General features: G+C 35.0%; 2 protein-coding genes across 10 annotated transcripts in view; both read right to left on the bottom strand.

The window, feature by feature from the left end:
- Cngl (Cyclic nucleotide-gated ion channel-like) overlaps positions 1-15,117 on the bottom strand; it is a 358,428-nt gene that overhangs the window by 69,599 nt on the left and 273,712 nt on the right. For 7 of the 8 annotated variants that reach the window (XM_043411139.1, XM_043411141.1, XM_043411140.1 and 4 more), the window contains one exon: positions 1,906-2,184. The exons of the other annotated variant lie outside the window; for it this stretch is intronic. In XM_043411139.1, coding sequence (XP_043267074.1) covers positions 1,906-2,184 — 279 coding nt within the window. The remainder of the gene's footprint in view (positions 1-1,905; positions 2,185-15,117) is intronic. 8 annotated transcript variants of the gene reach the window in all.
- LOC122406013 (uncharacterized) lies at positions 11,703-13,694 on the bottom strand. Of its 2 annotated transcripts, XM_043411159.1 has the most exons (4): positions 12,883-13,694; positions 12,574-12,806; positions 12,158-12,447; positions 11,703-12,075 (listed from the first exon to the last, which is right to left on the bottom strand). In XM_043411159.1, the coding sequence occupies exons 1-4, from the start codon at positions 13,321-13,323 to the stop codon at positions 11,795-11,797; spliced, it is 1,245 nt and encodes a 414-aa protein (XP_043267094.1). In that variant the 5' UTR covers positions 13,324-13,694; the 3' UTR covers positions 11,703-11,794. The 2 variants fall into 2 exon arrangements, with proteins under 2 accessions (XP_043267094.1, XP_043267093.1); XM_043411158.1 differs by having other exon boundaries at positions 12,158-12,806.

Genomic DNA, 15,117 nt, shown 5'->3' with positions numbered 1-15,117 from the left:
TTTTGCGTATGAATGGGCTAATAAAAAGCAGTAGGCACGAAAGAAACGTGACGACGCGGAAATTGGATTTGAAATATTTTGCTTAAATGTATTTATTCAAATAGAAGCGATTTTTACACAACAATTTGTTTTTAATTTATTTTCGTTAAAATATATGCGATCGCTCTCGTCGATTATCAGAAATTACGTTTCATTCGCGATTTTGAATTAATTCGATTTTCAATTTCTCGGTTTACGCTCGACTTAAATTTTTAATAACGAATATTCAAAAATCATTTATAATAGCTTGATTTAAAAAAATTTCGATAATTCAAAAGTGTTTTGATTTTATATAAGGAAAAATTGTTATTTGTTTTAATTGTCGTGACATAATCTTAAATTCATACCGCGACTTTTTGAATTATTAGAAAATTTACAAAATTTACAGTTTTTACAAAAATTATGATTTTATTTGACGCGGACTCATTTATTTCCGATTTTCAATTCATTAATTAGAAGTAGGAAAAATTTTAAATTTTACAATTGAATATAGAGAAAAAAATCATTCCTGATTCTAGCAAGATAAAAAAGAAATAATAAATAAAAAAATAGGTCAAGTTTGAGGAAACATACTCTCCAGGCTATGGGATTGAAACATCACTGAAGCGCTCCGAGACCCCGTGCAACAATAAATAGGAAAATTTAGGTAAATAGTAAAATAGTAAAATAAATAGAAAAGGGTTAGGTGGACTATGGAATGATGACGTCGTCGAACTCATCCGATATTGCAGGCATCCAGGAATATTTAAGATAGGTTATGTTTGCTAGGATCAGGGGGAATTATTTGAGGTCAGCCTTATTAGTTCTGAGTCAGAAATTTAAAGAAGGACTGCGTCTTGAATCAGTTACGCAGCGACTTTTATACCCCTCCCCTCCCCAGTCATCACTTTCGACAATTGAAGAATCCTAAATTCACCAAAAAATGTTGTTTGCGTCGCGATGTGTTCTGAACATTCGATCTACGTATGCACTGTAAATCGAATCTTTGTTTTGTCAATTTCCTGAATTTATCTTCAAAATTGAATTGGGAGAGTATTTTTACTCGATTCCACGTATTTTTCCGTTTAATTTGAGTATAATTACATGATTACTAAAGATCGCGTTGATTTTCAATTTATGAAACAAAAAGAACGAATTTACGTTTTTCGATACTTGTTTTTACGATGCTAAAAATGACGAGTTTTTAAGACTTGTCGCCGCTAGTGTTGTGCTCCAACGCTTGTTTCGGGCTTTTAGGCGGCGCCAGATGGTCGCCGCCTATCAACAATGATGCGGTCGGTTGGTCACTGTACGCGATCGCCAAAAACATTGCGTCGTGTAGCGATGTATTTGGAGGTTAAATTCAGGTTTATGTTCGTTCGAGTCGGTTGGAAATTCTTACGTTGCAACATTGGCCAATCTCACTTCGAAAACGGGTTCAACGCGTTGAAATACATAGAGATAGACGAGCCTGGCCCAACATACAGACCACTTTTTTTTTGTGTACCGGTTAACCGAACTGACATTGTGACGAATCATTCATTATGGAATTAAAAAATGAGCTCCAAAATTTAAATTCGACATACAGCAGATGGAAGAAAAATATAATAACAAATCATTGTATTACCAAGGAATGATTTGGAAATGCGCGACAAATGCCACGAGCAATATTATTTTTGATTTATTATTAAAAAAAAAATATATTATTTTCAATTAATACAATGAAGAGTATGAAGATTTCATTGAATTGAAGGTGAACCGAAAGTTCTGAAAGTGGATATTATTTTATGTATGTTTGTTTAATAATGAGGAAGAACGAATAAGACAATCGGGTGGTCAACCTTATAGGTACGGATTTTGTTGTTTTGTTTGAAGGGGGAAAGGTACCTCTTGATCTTGCGGAGGGAGGAATAAAGGGCCATGGCGGCTCGTACATTATTCCACTTTTGGGAACCTCTCGACATACGGGGGCACCTAGCCGACGTTGGTATCGCCGTATCGGGTGATCCGCTGTCGTTGCTGTCCAACATGATATCCGAAATGGTCGAGTTATTCATCGTATTAAGAAGCCCATCACTGAACGACTTTCGGAGGGAGACCTGACGACTCGACGTCGTTTCGTTCGCAGACGTGCAACTTCCCCGACGTGACGCTGACGCTGATGATCTGTGAATCAGATACGATCGAGGCCCAATCGGCTGGCTCTCTTTCTCTCCCTTTCTGAGACATATACGGTAAAACCTCTATTTCTACTACCTTGATTTTTCGGGCTTGTTTGGGTATGTTTGGATTTGTTTTGGATTTTTTACCATTCCCCTCAATTTTTGCCCACACCTAATGTTGTTTGACTAGGGAAATAGTAATTGTGGCCGCCGTTTATCCCTACCACCGTCGTTCAATATGCTGCAATTAGTACGCACGGTTTTGTACATACGTAGGGTAGTATGGGGCAAAATAAACACTTAAGGATTTAAGCAAGTTTCATTGATGAGCATACGGTTTTTCAACTATTTTTGAGTCCAAAAATTGATGCCCAGTCCTTGTTTCCCAAATTTCGTAAAAAAAAAATTCGGGGTAAAACGGACACAGCCCCTCAGAGGCATAAAAATCGAAAAACCGATATTTTTCGAAATACAGCCATTCCAAGAGATTGTTCCCGAATAGAATGTCAACTCGGTAATATGGGAAAAGAATTGGAACCACTCAGACTTCATTCCTTGGATGCAAATGAAAAAAAATGAGTCGAATCTTATATCCCACTTTTGTCATGTTTTTGAGGAATGCAAAAAATCAACTTTGGGTCCATCGTGTTGGGGTATATTTGGTGTTCGCACTATATCGGAGTCCCACCATTGATTCATGGTCCTAGTTTCCGGAATTTCTTCAAAAAAACTTTCCGGGGCACAACGGACACAGCCTCCAAGAGGCATAAATATCGAAATATCGACATTTTTCGAAATGTAGCAGTTTAGCAGAAAGAAAAAAAGCTCACCAAGACGGTCAAATCCTCGTCTTCTGAAGACGTTTCTTGCATTTTTTTGGGAAGAGTTATATTTGTCGTCCTCCGAAGATTGGATTTACTGTGTAACATGCAAAAAATTGGCACGCATACCTTGTGTATAAGTGTTGAAGACGATGATATCAGCTATGAGTGCGATTTTTGTAAAAAATGAATAAAAAACCATTTTTTCTTATTCGTACTTTGATTACTATTGTGGTTTTTAAATATACGTCAAATAATCGAATAGATAGTGAGAAAGTAGTTTGGGATTTATTTTGCTCTGAAACTTGAATTTTTTGGGGAGGTCACCGTGGAATTCAACAATTAACCATGATTTATGGTCAGGACATGATTTGGAATCGAAAAAAAAAATTTTATGTATGCATCATGTGTCCATTTTGCCCCATATTATCCTATATATCAAGAGACTCGGTAGAGTCTCGGGACAAGTACATTGACAGCCCTGCCGTCTGCCGGCCTAAGGCTCTCGCCGAGACTATACTTTCTCTGAATAAAACGATTCGCGGTGGTGGGGGTAAAATTGGCATGTGATTTTCTTTAATTGCGAAGCTTATGAGTTATGTACGGCTTTGAAAATTGAACTTTAAGCTAATTAAGAAGTTCTCTGTCGAATGAGCCCAAAATTAACGTTCTCGGTGTCGTAATTTCTGAGAAAAAACTTTGTACGGGCTCAAGATTATGCAAAAGTTACTAACACATCACAGATTTGACGTATACGTATACGCGTTCGACGTAGGTTAGTGGTAGTAGAGTTGTGTCTCAACGCATTCTGATTGGCTCTCCGATCTCAGCTCAATCCAGCTCACCGACCACGTTCAAACTCTATAAGGCCCACTACACACAGTCAATAATGTTGCACAATAATATTACACAATAAGTTTGTATGGTGTGTAGCGGGCCATAAATTTAAGATCGCTCATACTTCTATTCAATGATTGCGATTGCGCAATATTTCAATACTACATCTACACGTTCAATAATATTGTGCAATCACCTATATTGCGCAATATTGTTGACCGTGTGTAGCGGGCCTAACGTTTAGCACTCTAGCTGCCCGACCACGTTCAGACTCTACGAAAGTTTATAAATTTATAACAAACGTTATTTCGGACATAACGAAGTGCGGTATGTAATTAATAAACAAACGCAGTTTCGACATAACGAAAATTAACGAAACTCGGTATAAATTTAAAAAAAAGTTAGTCGTCTAGTGAAGTGCATATCATATCTATTATTTTATTATTTATTTATTTTAAATGATAGTGTGGTGTCATAATATTACGAAAACTGGACGTCCTAGTAACTTCGATGTGAATAGTGTCAATGGTGTGATCGAAAAACTCTCCAAGTTCTCAAATATTATTCTTCGAAAATAAAACCGAAACATAACCTACTTTCGAGCCTAATCATCGTTTCAAAGCATGACTCTATGAATGTACAATATATATCTATATATATTGTACAGCCATATCTGTCAGTTTTTGATGGTATGAGCAAACGAGTAGCAACAGCGATCTAAATAATAAAATTTCGTAGAAAACAGTGCGAGATGTGTGAATTCGATTTAAAGTAAAGTTCTTATATATAACTATAAAATGTGTTATGTAAGTTTCATGAAAACAGTACGGGTTAGTTTACTCCCATGTCAATCATTTGCGAGTGTTTATTGGTATATAAAATATCAGTGTTGAAAAATTTCTACTCGTATAAACACATTGACTTTACGTTTGTTTACGAGATAATTTTGTTGCAATCCTTTTTCTTATATTCTTTTAAATTTTGAAAGTGGGTTGCGAGCAAAAAATGTTTGTTCATTATAATCTTAAATGGTCTTTTGAAACAGAAATTTTATGTCGTGTAGTCCCTTCTTTCCCAGTCCTTCTTTCCACCGCTTTAGCTTACAGTGTATCCATACCAATTTCTGTCCATTCTTTAGACAATATGCGTGTTGTGTATTCCTATTTCTTCATATTGATTTCATCAACATAGTTTAAAAATTTATGACAAAAACTGTACATCATCGCTTGTTTATACACTCAAGTTTGAAACGACGCTGAAATTTCCAACGTTGGAGTCCAACGAAATGAACGAAAAAAAACGTTTGTAATTCACCAATTTTTTATTTCACGAATCGTTGGTGCAGCTTGAAAAACTACGAATCGCAAATTTGGCAGAGAACAAAATAGGAGAATTACTGAAATTATTGGAGAGTTTTTTTCGATCATTTCGTTGGACTCCAACGTTGGTAACTTCAGCGTCATAGTTTGAAAGAAATCTTTGGGCCAAGTAAATGCATAGATAGTAACTTGTGTTGTTACATGATGAATTTGAAAATTCATTGCAATAAGTGATTGGGGGTTTAATTTTCGTGATATTGAAATTTGTATCTTCGAAATGCAATGGAGATCTCTAAAGTTTGACAACGTGATGAAGCGACATGTATATTGAGTATTTCCACGCCATCTTGGTGATTGGCATTATGAGTTGAAAAATACATGTTTCCAAGCCTACAGTTGATCATTTTTGGATGCGATCAAATATTTTATCTGCGTTTAATCATGGAGACATCAAAAATTAATCCATTTTGCTTGCTTTAACATGCACCATAATATGTCTTTTACTTTTTTTTTGAATTGGATGGATTTTTTTTAATTGATTTTATTATTAGAATAGGATAAGAAAAATGTTTTCACCATTTCTCAGAATGTTTTCAAGCGTGATATTTCGGTTTTTTATTTCTCATGTTTTATTTGAATTTTTTTCACTTTACAAAATAATTACACATTTGTATTTTTTTTAATGTAATGTTTTTTTTTATTTCAAAATTTGTGAAATTTTTTCCAATTGTTCTGTTGAAATTATTTACAGTTGGCTTCATTATTTTTTTTATGAAATTTTTATCACATTTTTCGTGATATGATCAGGAAACACGGAAACATCAATGTACTTGTCCAAACCTTTTTTTCCCTATGGGGAATTTTGGCGGTATCAGGAAACATTTGGAGTAATGAATTTATCAGTCGAACTAGTGGAGAATGGATATTTTTCTTCATGTACATGGCGCGGGATCTCACGTCGAACTACCCAATAAAATAGTTGGATGAATAAAGGATGGCAAATTAAAAAACAATTAAATTAGTGGATCATCAAGTTTGCTTCAAATATATGGACGGATGAGGCATTCCTTCGCCGAGCTTCCATTTGAAAACTATGCACGCCAAGCTTGTGTGTAATGCTGAAATAGTATAAACCATAAACTTCCCCTAGGAAAAAAAAGGTTGGGACAAGTACATTGATGGTCCCTCGTTTGCTAATAAATCCATCCATAAAAAAACTTTAAAAAAAATTTTCTTTAAAAATTGTCAAAAAAATTATTTTATAAAAAAAAAATACAGTACAATTCGAAAAAAAATTCACAAATCTAGAAAAAACATTATGTTTAAAAAAAAAATATTCTGTATCTATTTTTTAAAGTTCAAAAAAATCAAATAACAAGTAAAAAATAAAAAACCGAAAAATCGCGTTTGAAATCATTATGCAAACCGATGCCTCATCCTTCTTATTTGATTCGAACAGCTAAATCAATTGAAAAAAATTCCATCTAATTTACGTGCAGCATTAAAATTTATTATATCAATTCGAGGCCAAGTATTTTCTAATGAATTGAAAAAAGTTACCACTTGAGTTACGTACAGCACTAAAATTTATGATATCAATCAGTGGACAAGTATTTTATTAGTAACTCCAAATTTTGACATTATTAAAATGTTCTAAGAAGCTTTTAAATCCAAAAAAAATCACATGAAAGCTAGTCATTCGTTACTCTATGGTGGCAAAGACTTATAAGAAAATCGATTTTTCTCAGACTTTCAGGATCCTTTGGTATTATTCACAAAATTCAACGTCGATTGGATCGATACAAATTATGTTTAAATATGTGTTAAAAGTACTTGTCCGGCCCATCACTTTCCGTTTAAATTGTTTATCCAAATAAAAATCAGGGCTTGTCTAGAACTGATGGTTCACAAGTCACAAGTATTCATGCAGAGGGAATTGAGAGAATTATCTTTACGTAATTTTTACTTAGTTGCACTAATTTAATAAAAAACGGAAACAAATTATTCCGCAATATACAAGGGATTTTATTCTGCATCGATAAATGAAACAAATTGTACATAATATATATGTTCATGCTTCCAAAATAACTCTCCAGTTTATATTCAATGATGTCAATTCTTACTTCCTACTTATTCTTCCAGCGAACGAATTCCATACGGACTAAGAACTAACCTCTACTATTATTAAAAGCATTAAACTAATAATGAATCGCATTTCAACAAATTTTTAACCAGATTCTGCCGTACAATTTCATTTTTTTATGATTGATTTTTTATTGAATGAATAGTGATGGGCCGGACAAGTACTTTTAACACATATTTAAACATAATTTGTATCGATCCAATCGACGTTGAATTTTGTGAATAATACCAAAGGATCCTGAAAGTCTGAGAAAAATCGATTTTCTTATAAGTCTTTGCCACCATAGAGTAACGAATGACTAGCTTTCATGTGATTTTTTTTGGATTTAAAAGCTTCTTAGAACATTTTAATAATGTCAAAATTTGGAGTTACTAATAAAATACTTGTCCACTGATTGATATCATAAATTTTAGTGCTGTACGTAACTCAAGTGGTAACTTTTTTCAATTCATTAGAAAATACTTGGCCTCGAATTGATATAATAAATTTTAATGCTGCACGTAAATTAGATGGAATTTTTTTCAATTGATTTAGCTGTTCGAATCAAATAAGAAGGATGAGGCATCGGTTTGCATAATGATTTCAAACGCGATTTTTCGGTTTTTTATTTTTTACTTGTTATTTGATTTTTTTGAACTTTAAAAAATAGATACAGAATATTTTTTTTTTAAACATAATGTTTTTTCTAGATTTGTGAATTTTTTTTCGAATTGTACTGTATTTTTTTTTTATAAAATAATTTTTTTGACAATTTTTAAAGAAAATTTTTTTTAAAGTTTTTTTATGGATGGATTTATTAGCAAACGAGGGACCATCAATGTACTTGTCCCAACCTTTTTTTTCCTAGGGGAAGTTTATGGTTTGATATCACGTATTTTTTCTCTAAAGTTCCTTATTTATGTTCAGTTGACTATAGGATTTTAGTTTAAATTTCTACGAATTATTTATGATTTTCGGCTTATAACGTTGGTTTTCACGAAAAAAGACCTATTTTTCGTCAAAATAGTACTGAAAATATTTCGTCACAGGTCTGTCCTTGGACTTTGAGGATTTTTTTCCATGTACTCTAATGTGTTTTATCAATTAGGAATCAAAGAGCACGGTCGAAAGCGGGTTGGAGGCTGCGATATGATTTTCGGCTTATATCGTTAGTTTCCACAAAAAAAAGACCTATTTTTCGTCAAAAATGTACTGCAAATATTTCTTCACAGGTCTGTTCTTGGACTTTGGCAATCTTTTTCCTTTAACTCTAATATGTTTTGTCAATTAGGAACCCAAGAGCACGGTGGAAAGCAGGTTGGAGGCCGAGATATGTTTTTCGGCTTGTAACTTTGGTTTCCACGAAAATAGACCTATTTTTCGTCAAAATTGTATTGGAACTATTTCGATAGAGGTTTGTTCTTGGACTTTGGTGATTTTTCTCCTTGTCTTCTAATATGTTTTGTCCATTGGGAACTCAAGAGCATGGAGCAATGCGTGTTGCGGCCCGAGATGTGATTTTCAGCTTATAACGTTAGAAAAAAGAAAGGAAAAGAGGAAAGATAGATCAAATTCAAGACTCAACAAATCCAACAGAATTGGCCATTTTTAAATGTCGCTTTTGCATTCTGAATCTAGACATTTTCGTGTCTTCCAAAACGTACCCCCGACGAAATATATTTCCAAAGTTTGCAAGTGGCCGCTGCGATCCAATTATCTACAGTTTGATAGTTGCCGAAAAAAGGCACCTGGAAACATTTATTATGTTAGAACTCAAAGAAGCAAAAAAAACTGAGCATACTTAATTCAACAGAGCAACGGAATTCAAAGACGTTTAAGGTACCTGCATTGGTTGTGGAGGTAAACAATTTAATTTCAGGATAATTTAGAAATAAATTTAGAAATTCAGAAATTCAGCATAGAATTTAGAAAAAGGAAAATTAAGTTAATTAGTAAAGCTGAAGACTTTTGGGATGAATTTTTGAGATTATATGTTACGGTTGGAGTAAAAAATTTAAATGATGGGCACACATGCTGCGACACAAACATATGAAAGTTTGCAGGTATTCGCTCCATACCGCAGTATTAGCACACATGCTGCGCCACAAAAATATGAAAGTTTGAAGGTTTTCGCTCCATACCACAGTAATACATTTTCAATACTATTTGAAAAGAAACACCTTAAAACTTGCTGAACCAAGTTCCATTACATATTACCATAATCAAAGATAAGGGGTGATCCATAGCATATATATCTATCCACAGAAATTTCAGAGTTCGCAGATATCTGCTGCGGTTCAATGTATCTGCGCAATGAGCTTCGAAGACAGCAATTTCAAATCTATCCATAAATGAGCAACTGAAGACTTTTATAATCAATTTTTTACTTCATATATATGTTACGGTTAGAGTCAAAATGTAAAATGAATGGCACAGTATATAAATTGTATAGTTTGCAGATTTTCGCTGTATTTCAATGATCCGAATTACAGCATTATAATGAAAAGTTGTCAAAAGTCATGATGTCCCATTAAAATGACATAGCGCACATTGCATTCAGAAATTCTGTAAGTTTCTGGGGATGTTGGTAGGCATTATATTTGATCACATCCAAAACTGAGCAACTGTAGACTTATCGGAATGAATTTTTTTTATAATAATTCCATATTTGTAGTTAGTTTCCAAATTTATCACTCGACAGACCTAATGGGAAAAGAATAACTACCCAGTATACCAAGACCAGAAATTTTTTTGAAAATCTGATTTACAAAATGTGCAATTCAAGATTATGGTTAGAAACCTCTCGAATCATGTTACCACTATCATCATGAAGAAGGAGTAGAAAATCATAGGACACATATTAGGGAACGAATTAATAATATGTATCGATCCTCTGCAAACTGATGGGGTGAAAACAAGGATCGGAGAGGGCAGAGCCAAACTGAATATCAAGCAAAATATGGGAATGTTTATATATAATGTTGACACAAGAAATAAATTAGAGAACATTTATTCAAGTAAAGTTTCTAATATCATTCTAACAGTTCCGTGTGTTTTTGTTCTATTTATTCGTATGTATAACCTATTTACACATGATATATAACCACGCCAGTGACGATATATTCGCACTGGACAATATTTTGTAATCTGGTTTAATTGAAGGATTATTTCAGTCAACACTTATTTCCAATCGAACGAAATAATGAAATCTTGAAAAGTTTCATTGACATATGCATCGCGCATTTTTTATATTCTTTTTCACACACACATCACAGACTACATTTACGCGGCCGCTTTGATACCGATTTAATATATCATAAATTTTAACAAAATAAATAGTTATATGCACTTCTTTAGATGACGAAAATTATTTTTTTATTTATCCCGCACGCACTTCGTAATGTCGAAACTCTGTTCATGCGATCAAAAACTGACACACGGTTTGTATTGGTTTGTATATATATATGTATATCGATCGAATTTATGACTGCTGTTACCAGCTGTGCTGCGTCGTGTGCTACGTTATGAAGTTGACGTCAGATTTCCAATCATCAACAACTAATTTCAACAACCAATCACAACGTCTAAAAATGGATGTCGTCAGATCCAACCAATCAGAAACTCGATAGCATCAAAGTGCCTTTGATGGTGTTATACTATAATATACAGACACATAAATTTTTGAATGTGTTCGTAACTTTTGCATAATCTTGAGCCCGTGCAAAGTTTTTTCTCAGCAATTACGCCACCAATAATGCTGATTTTGGGCTCATTCGATAGAGAATTTCTCAATTAGCTGAAAGTTCAATTTACAAAGTCGTACATAACTCATAGGCTTCGCAATTAAAGAAAATCACATGCCAATTTTACCCCCACCACCGCGAATCGTTTTATTCAGAGAAAGTATAGTCTCGGCGAGAGCCTCGGGCCAGCAGACGACAGGGCTGTCAATGTACTTGTCCCGAGACTCTACCGAGTCTCTTGATTACGACCCTAGACCCGAAAGTTGTCGCCTCGGCCTTTATATCACACGCGGCCAGGGCATCCAGCATTCGGGGCATGGGTCGTATACTATTTTTCTTGGTTCCGTAGCCGAAAGTACGTTCACTGATGATAATTCATTGAAAAATGCAATGTACAAAAATGTCAAGTGATTTGACATTTCGCCAATGACAAGTGACATCTCGCGCTAACTCGACTTTTGCAAGGCCGAGGCGAAGCCGCGGGGTGGGGCGAAGCGGGAGGGGGGGGGGGGGGGGGTACCCGCCCGACTTTTGCAAGACCGAGGCGAAGCTGAGGTGTTGCTGGTCGGGGCGGGCATTGAAAAAGTAAATTAAAAACACGAAAATATCATACATTCTAAATCCAAATCAATAAACTATAAAATAAGTTGTATAGATTTTATCTGATTTCACGACCGATTTTCTTTATTAGAATTACATAAATTGATGTTGAAAACGCAGTTGTTGAATGTACAATTAGAAAATTGTAATTGTTCGGTCTTCAGTGCTGAATTTAAACCGTTGGAATTTTGGTGGCCCGAATCTTCATCGTTTTTTTTCGTTTCCACGTGATTGGCTGAACAGCTGCTTGGTTTTGGTTGTCCGAATCTTCATCGTTTTTCCTTCTTCCACGTGTCGGTGGCTGAACATTCGCTTGATTTTCGAAAGTTAGCTTTATTCCTGGTTTATTCCAGAACAAGTTTTTCCTGCTACCATCCGGTTCATTCCGATTCCCAATTGGGATGAGTATCGGTTTGTTCCTCGCAGTGGTAAAATCGTTTTTTACAACTGTACCTGAAGAAAAATTGTATTATAAATAAAAAGTACCATATAGGTATATTTGGTAGTTAACTGAGTATATATTTTTTATAATTACTTGGAGTGGGATCAACGTCGTTGACAGTGAAGTCTTCATCAAAATCCAACCAATTAACGTGAAGATCGGAGTCGTCATTTTCAGGTTCGGCGGTGTTCTGTGTGCTAGTAGATGGCATTGAATGGATGTCTGTCGTTGCAGTTTTTTGAATTACACCATTGTAGATCATTTCCCTATTGCGCATAGAATTTTCGATGTACCCCTGTGCGATTATGTCTGAACGCCATCTTCCTAGCTGCTTCACCATTTGCATGTTGGCACCGGAATCGGAAAGAAGCGTCGCAGACGTTCTGCGAAAGGAGTGGCCGGTGTATTTTTTTGGATTGGGTAGATTTAGGTAGGACGCAATCTTCTCGGGGACTTCTCCGATCTTATGTTTTCCTATCGCTGTTCGAAAACATTTGCCTTCTGCGTACTTGATAAAAAACCTGTCGCTGAATTTGTCTGATGGTCCCAACGAAATATATTTCTTGACTGTGTCGTAGAAAAGATTTCCAATACTAAATTGTCCAGCGTAATCATTCTTGTTATAATTTATTGAGACAAGATATTTATCAGTTAGGTCTTCCACATCTTCGACCTTCATATTTGTGATTTCGTCACAACGTAGGCAACCGCAGACTCCAAATATTAGTATAACCTGTAGAAACTGGAGCAAATAAAATTGAATGGCTGTAACAAAAAAAAGTATAGTTTGAGGTGAGCATATGTAAATGATTTTTTACCTTCATAGCTAAATACGTGTGATTTGAAGCCTCGTCCATAAATTTTGTGATATGATTCCATCTTAAAACGCAAGCTTTCTTCGGTTTGTAGCCTTTGGCATTCGTTTTTATCAGAATTTTTAATTTCAGAAAATGATGAATATTAATATTCTCGTTTATATTTAACGTTTTTTTAAGCATGCTCCATATGCTCCACAAAGTTGGCGGTTTCAGTTTTTCTTTTAAGGTTCGGAAATAAATTATCAGGTTGTTTTCTTCTGAGCTGGAGAGAGATTTTTTATTTTCTTCTCGCCATGTCTTGTAGGTGTTGTAGACGAGAAGATACCGATCGGAAGATTTCCTCGATATCATTTTGGCTTGCACAATAACGTTGGCCTCTTCATCGAAATTCCTCAATATTTCTTCCCCGTCTGCGGAACCTTTTGATGACGATTGCTCCATTTTTTTTACGCACGACTTCGAGGATGTAGAAACAATTCACGCGTTTGCAAAACGACCGTTTGACACGAGCAAGCACAGAACAAATGAATAGAGCATAATGCGTGCATATGTTCATATCACCGGCCGCAAAAATCCCGTCAGAGCGCGCTGTCATAAGCCGGCCACAAAAATTGTTCTTCCCGGTCTGAAATGCGGCCCGAAAGTGCGTACTTTCGGCTAGGGGAGCAATAATAGTATATTACATACCTAGGGCAGGAAAATAAGGAAAGTCTCAGATCACATGTAATTGTCGGCCGAGGCGAAGCCGAGGCTGACAAACATGTGGTCTGAGGCTTTACTTTTTCCTGCCCGAGGTGTGTATACGATTTTTCTGTCCGACGTAGGCGGAATGCGGCAACTTCGGCCCGGAGGACAGAAAAATGAATTTGTGCAGTACATCGTATAGAAACAATGCATGCACTTGTACGCGTATTTGTGCTTTTCTTTATAAAGGGTGAGGGATTAGGGCTAAAAGTGTACACGAATGAATTCCACAAGAACCTTAATTCATTCACTGTATTTGGCTACGTTAGAAAATGATTTCATTTTTTTTTATTTCCAAAATTCTCAATTCCTACAGGAAACGTTATTCATTCACTGCATACGTTATAATAGATCTAATATTTTTTCATAGTTAACATTTTTTTCAAATTTATTTGTTGACAATGCAAATATAGAAAATCATTTAAAACTACGGTCACGACCTTTTAATACTTGGCGTGCCTTTTTTACTTTTTGAAGTTTTCATATGTACTGATTTCACTTCTTTTTGAGAGACGTGATATAGGAACCGTATTTCATTTACTGTATTTGGCAACTTCAGAAAGCGATCTCATTTTTTTTTATATTTTCAAGTTTTTTATTGATAATGTAAATATAGAAAATCGTTCGAAACTACGGTCGCGACCTTTTAATAATTGGCATTTCTTTTTCACTTTTTCAATTTTTTTCTTCTGATTTTACTTATATTTAAGAAGCGGGACAATATTTATTTAAAAAAAATACATTCCTTGTCTTCAATGAAAATTTTAAAAACGATTTGTTTCAAGTTGATTGCTTTTCTGTATGTGACAAAAGCAATCAACATTACTGTACAGCCAATTTTTCTATGGAGACGGACGAAAACTGTGCGGTTATGTTCATGTGAGTTGAAACCTTTTATAAGCAATAATGGCGACGATTTTGATTATTCATTCAGCAAATCAAATGCTATACAATGGGATGATATTTTAATTTTCTATTCCTTTTTTTGAAAAGCTCCATTTGTTTACTTGGAAAATTGATTTTGCAACTATCTTCTTCTTCGTCTCTTTAAATGGATTCCATGTTGACATGGATACTGTCAACGGTTTGCAATGATCCAGGAGACGTTTCCATGGTATTCAATATCTAAGACGACAGCTTTATGGTTATTGGTGTCCAGTGATATCTTTTCATGGTCTTCTGTAACGTCAGAACCTGCCTTGTCAATGTAGACTATTAAATCGCCGATCTAGATAACGATAACTATGAAGAAATATATCGCAAACCATTGCACCGTCTACCTAGATATCGGGAAATATAAAATTGTCGAATACATATTGAAAAATATGAAGGCATCCACCTAGACGTCGAAAACCCTATAGTCGCCAACCTAGACATCGAAAACTATAGAGTCGTCGACGTGGATAGCGAAAACCATGCAGTCGTCAATCTAGACATCGAAAACCATGCGGTCGTCAACCTAGACATCGAAAACCTTAGAAAAATTCACCA

The sequence above is a fragment of the Venturia canescens genome, chromosome 2 (genome assembly GCF_019457755.1).
Source record: "Venturia canescens isolate UGA chromosome 2, ASM1945775v1, whole genome shotgun sequence".
Lineage (NCBI taxonomy): Eukaryota > Metazoa > Arthropoda > Insecta > Hymenoptera > Ichneumonidae > Venturia > Venturia canescens.
This window is presented reverse-complemented; position numbering and strand designations above follow the sequence as displayed.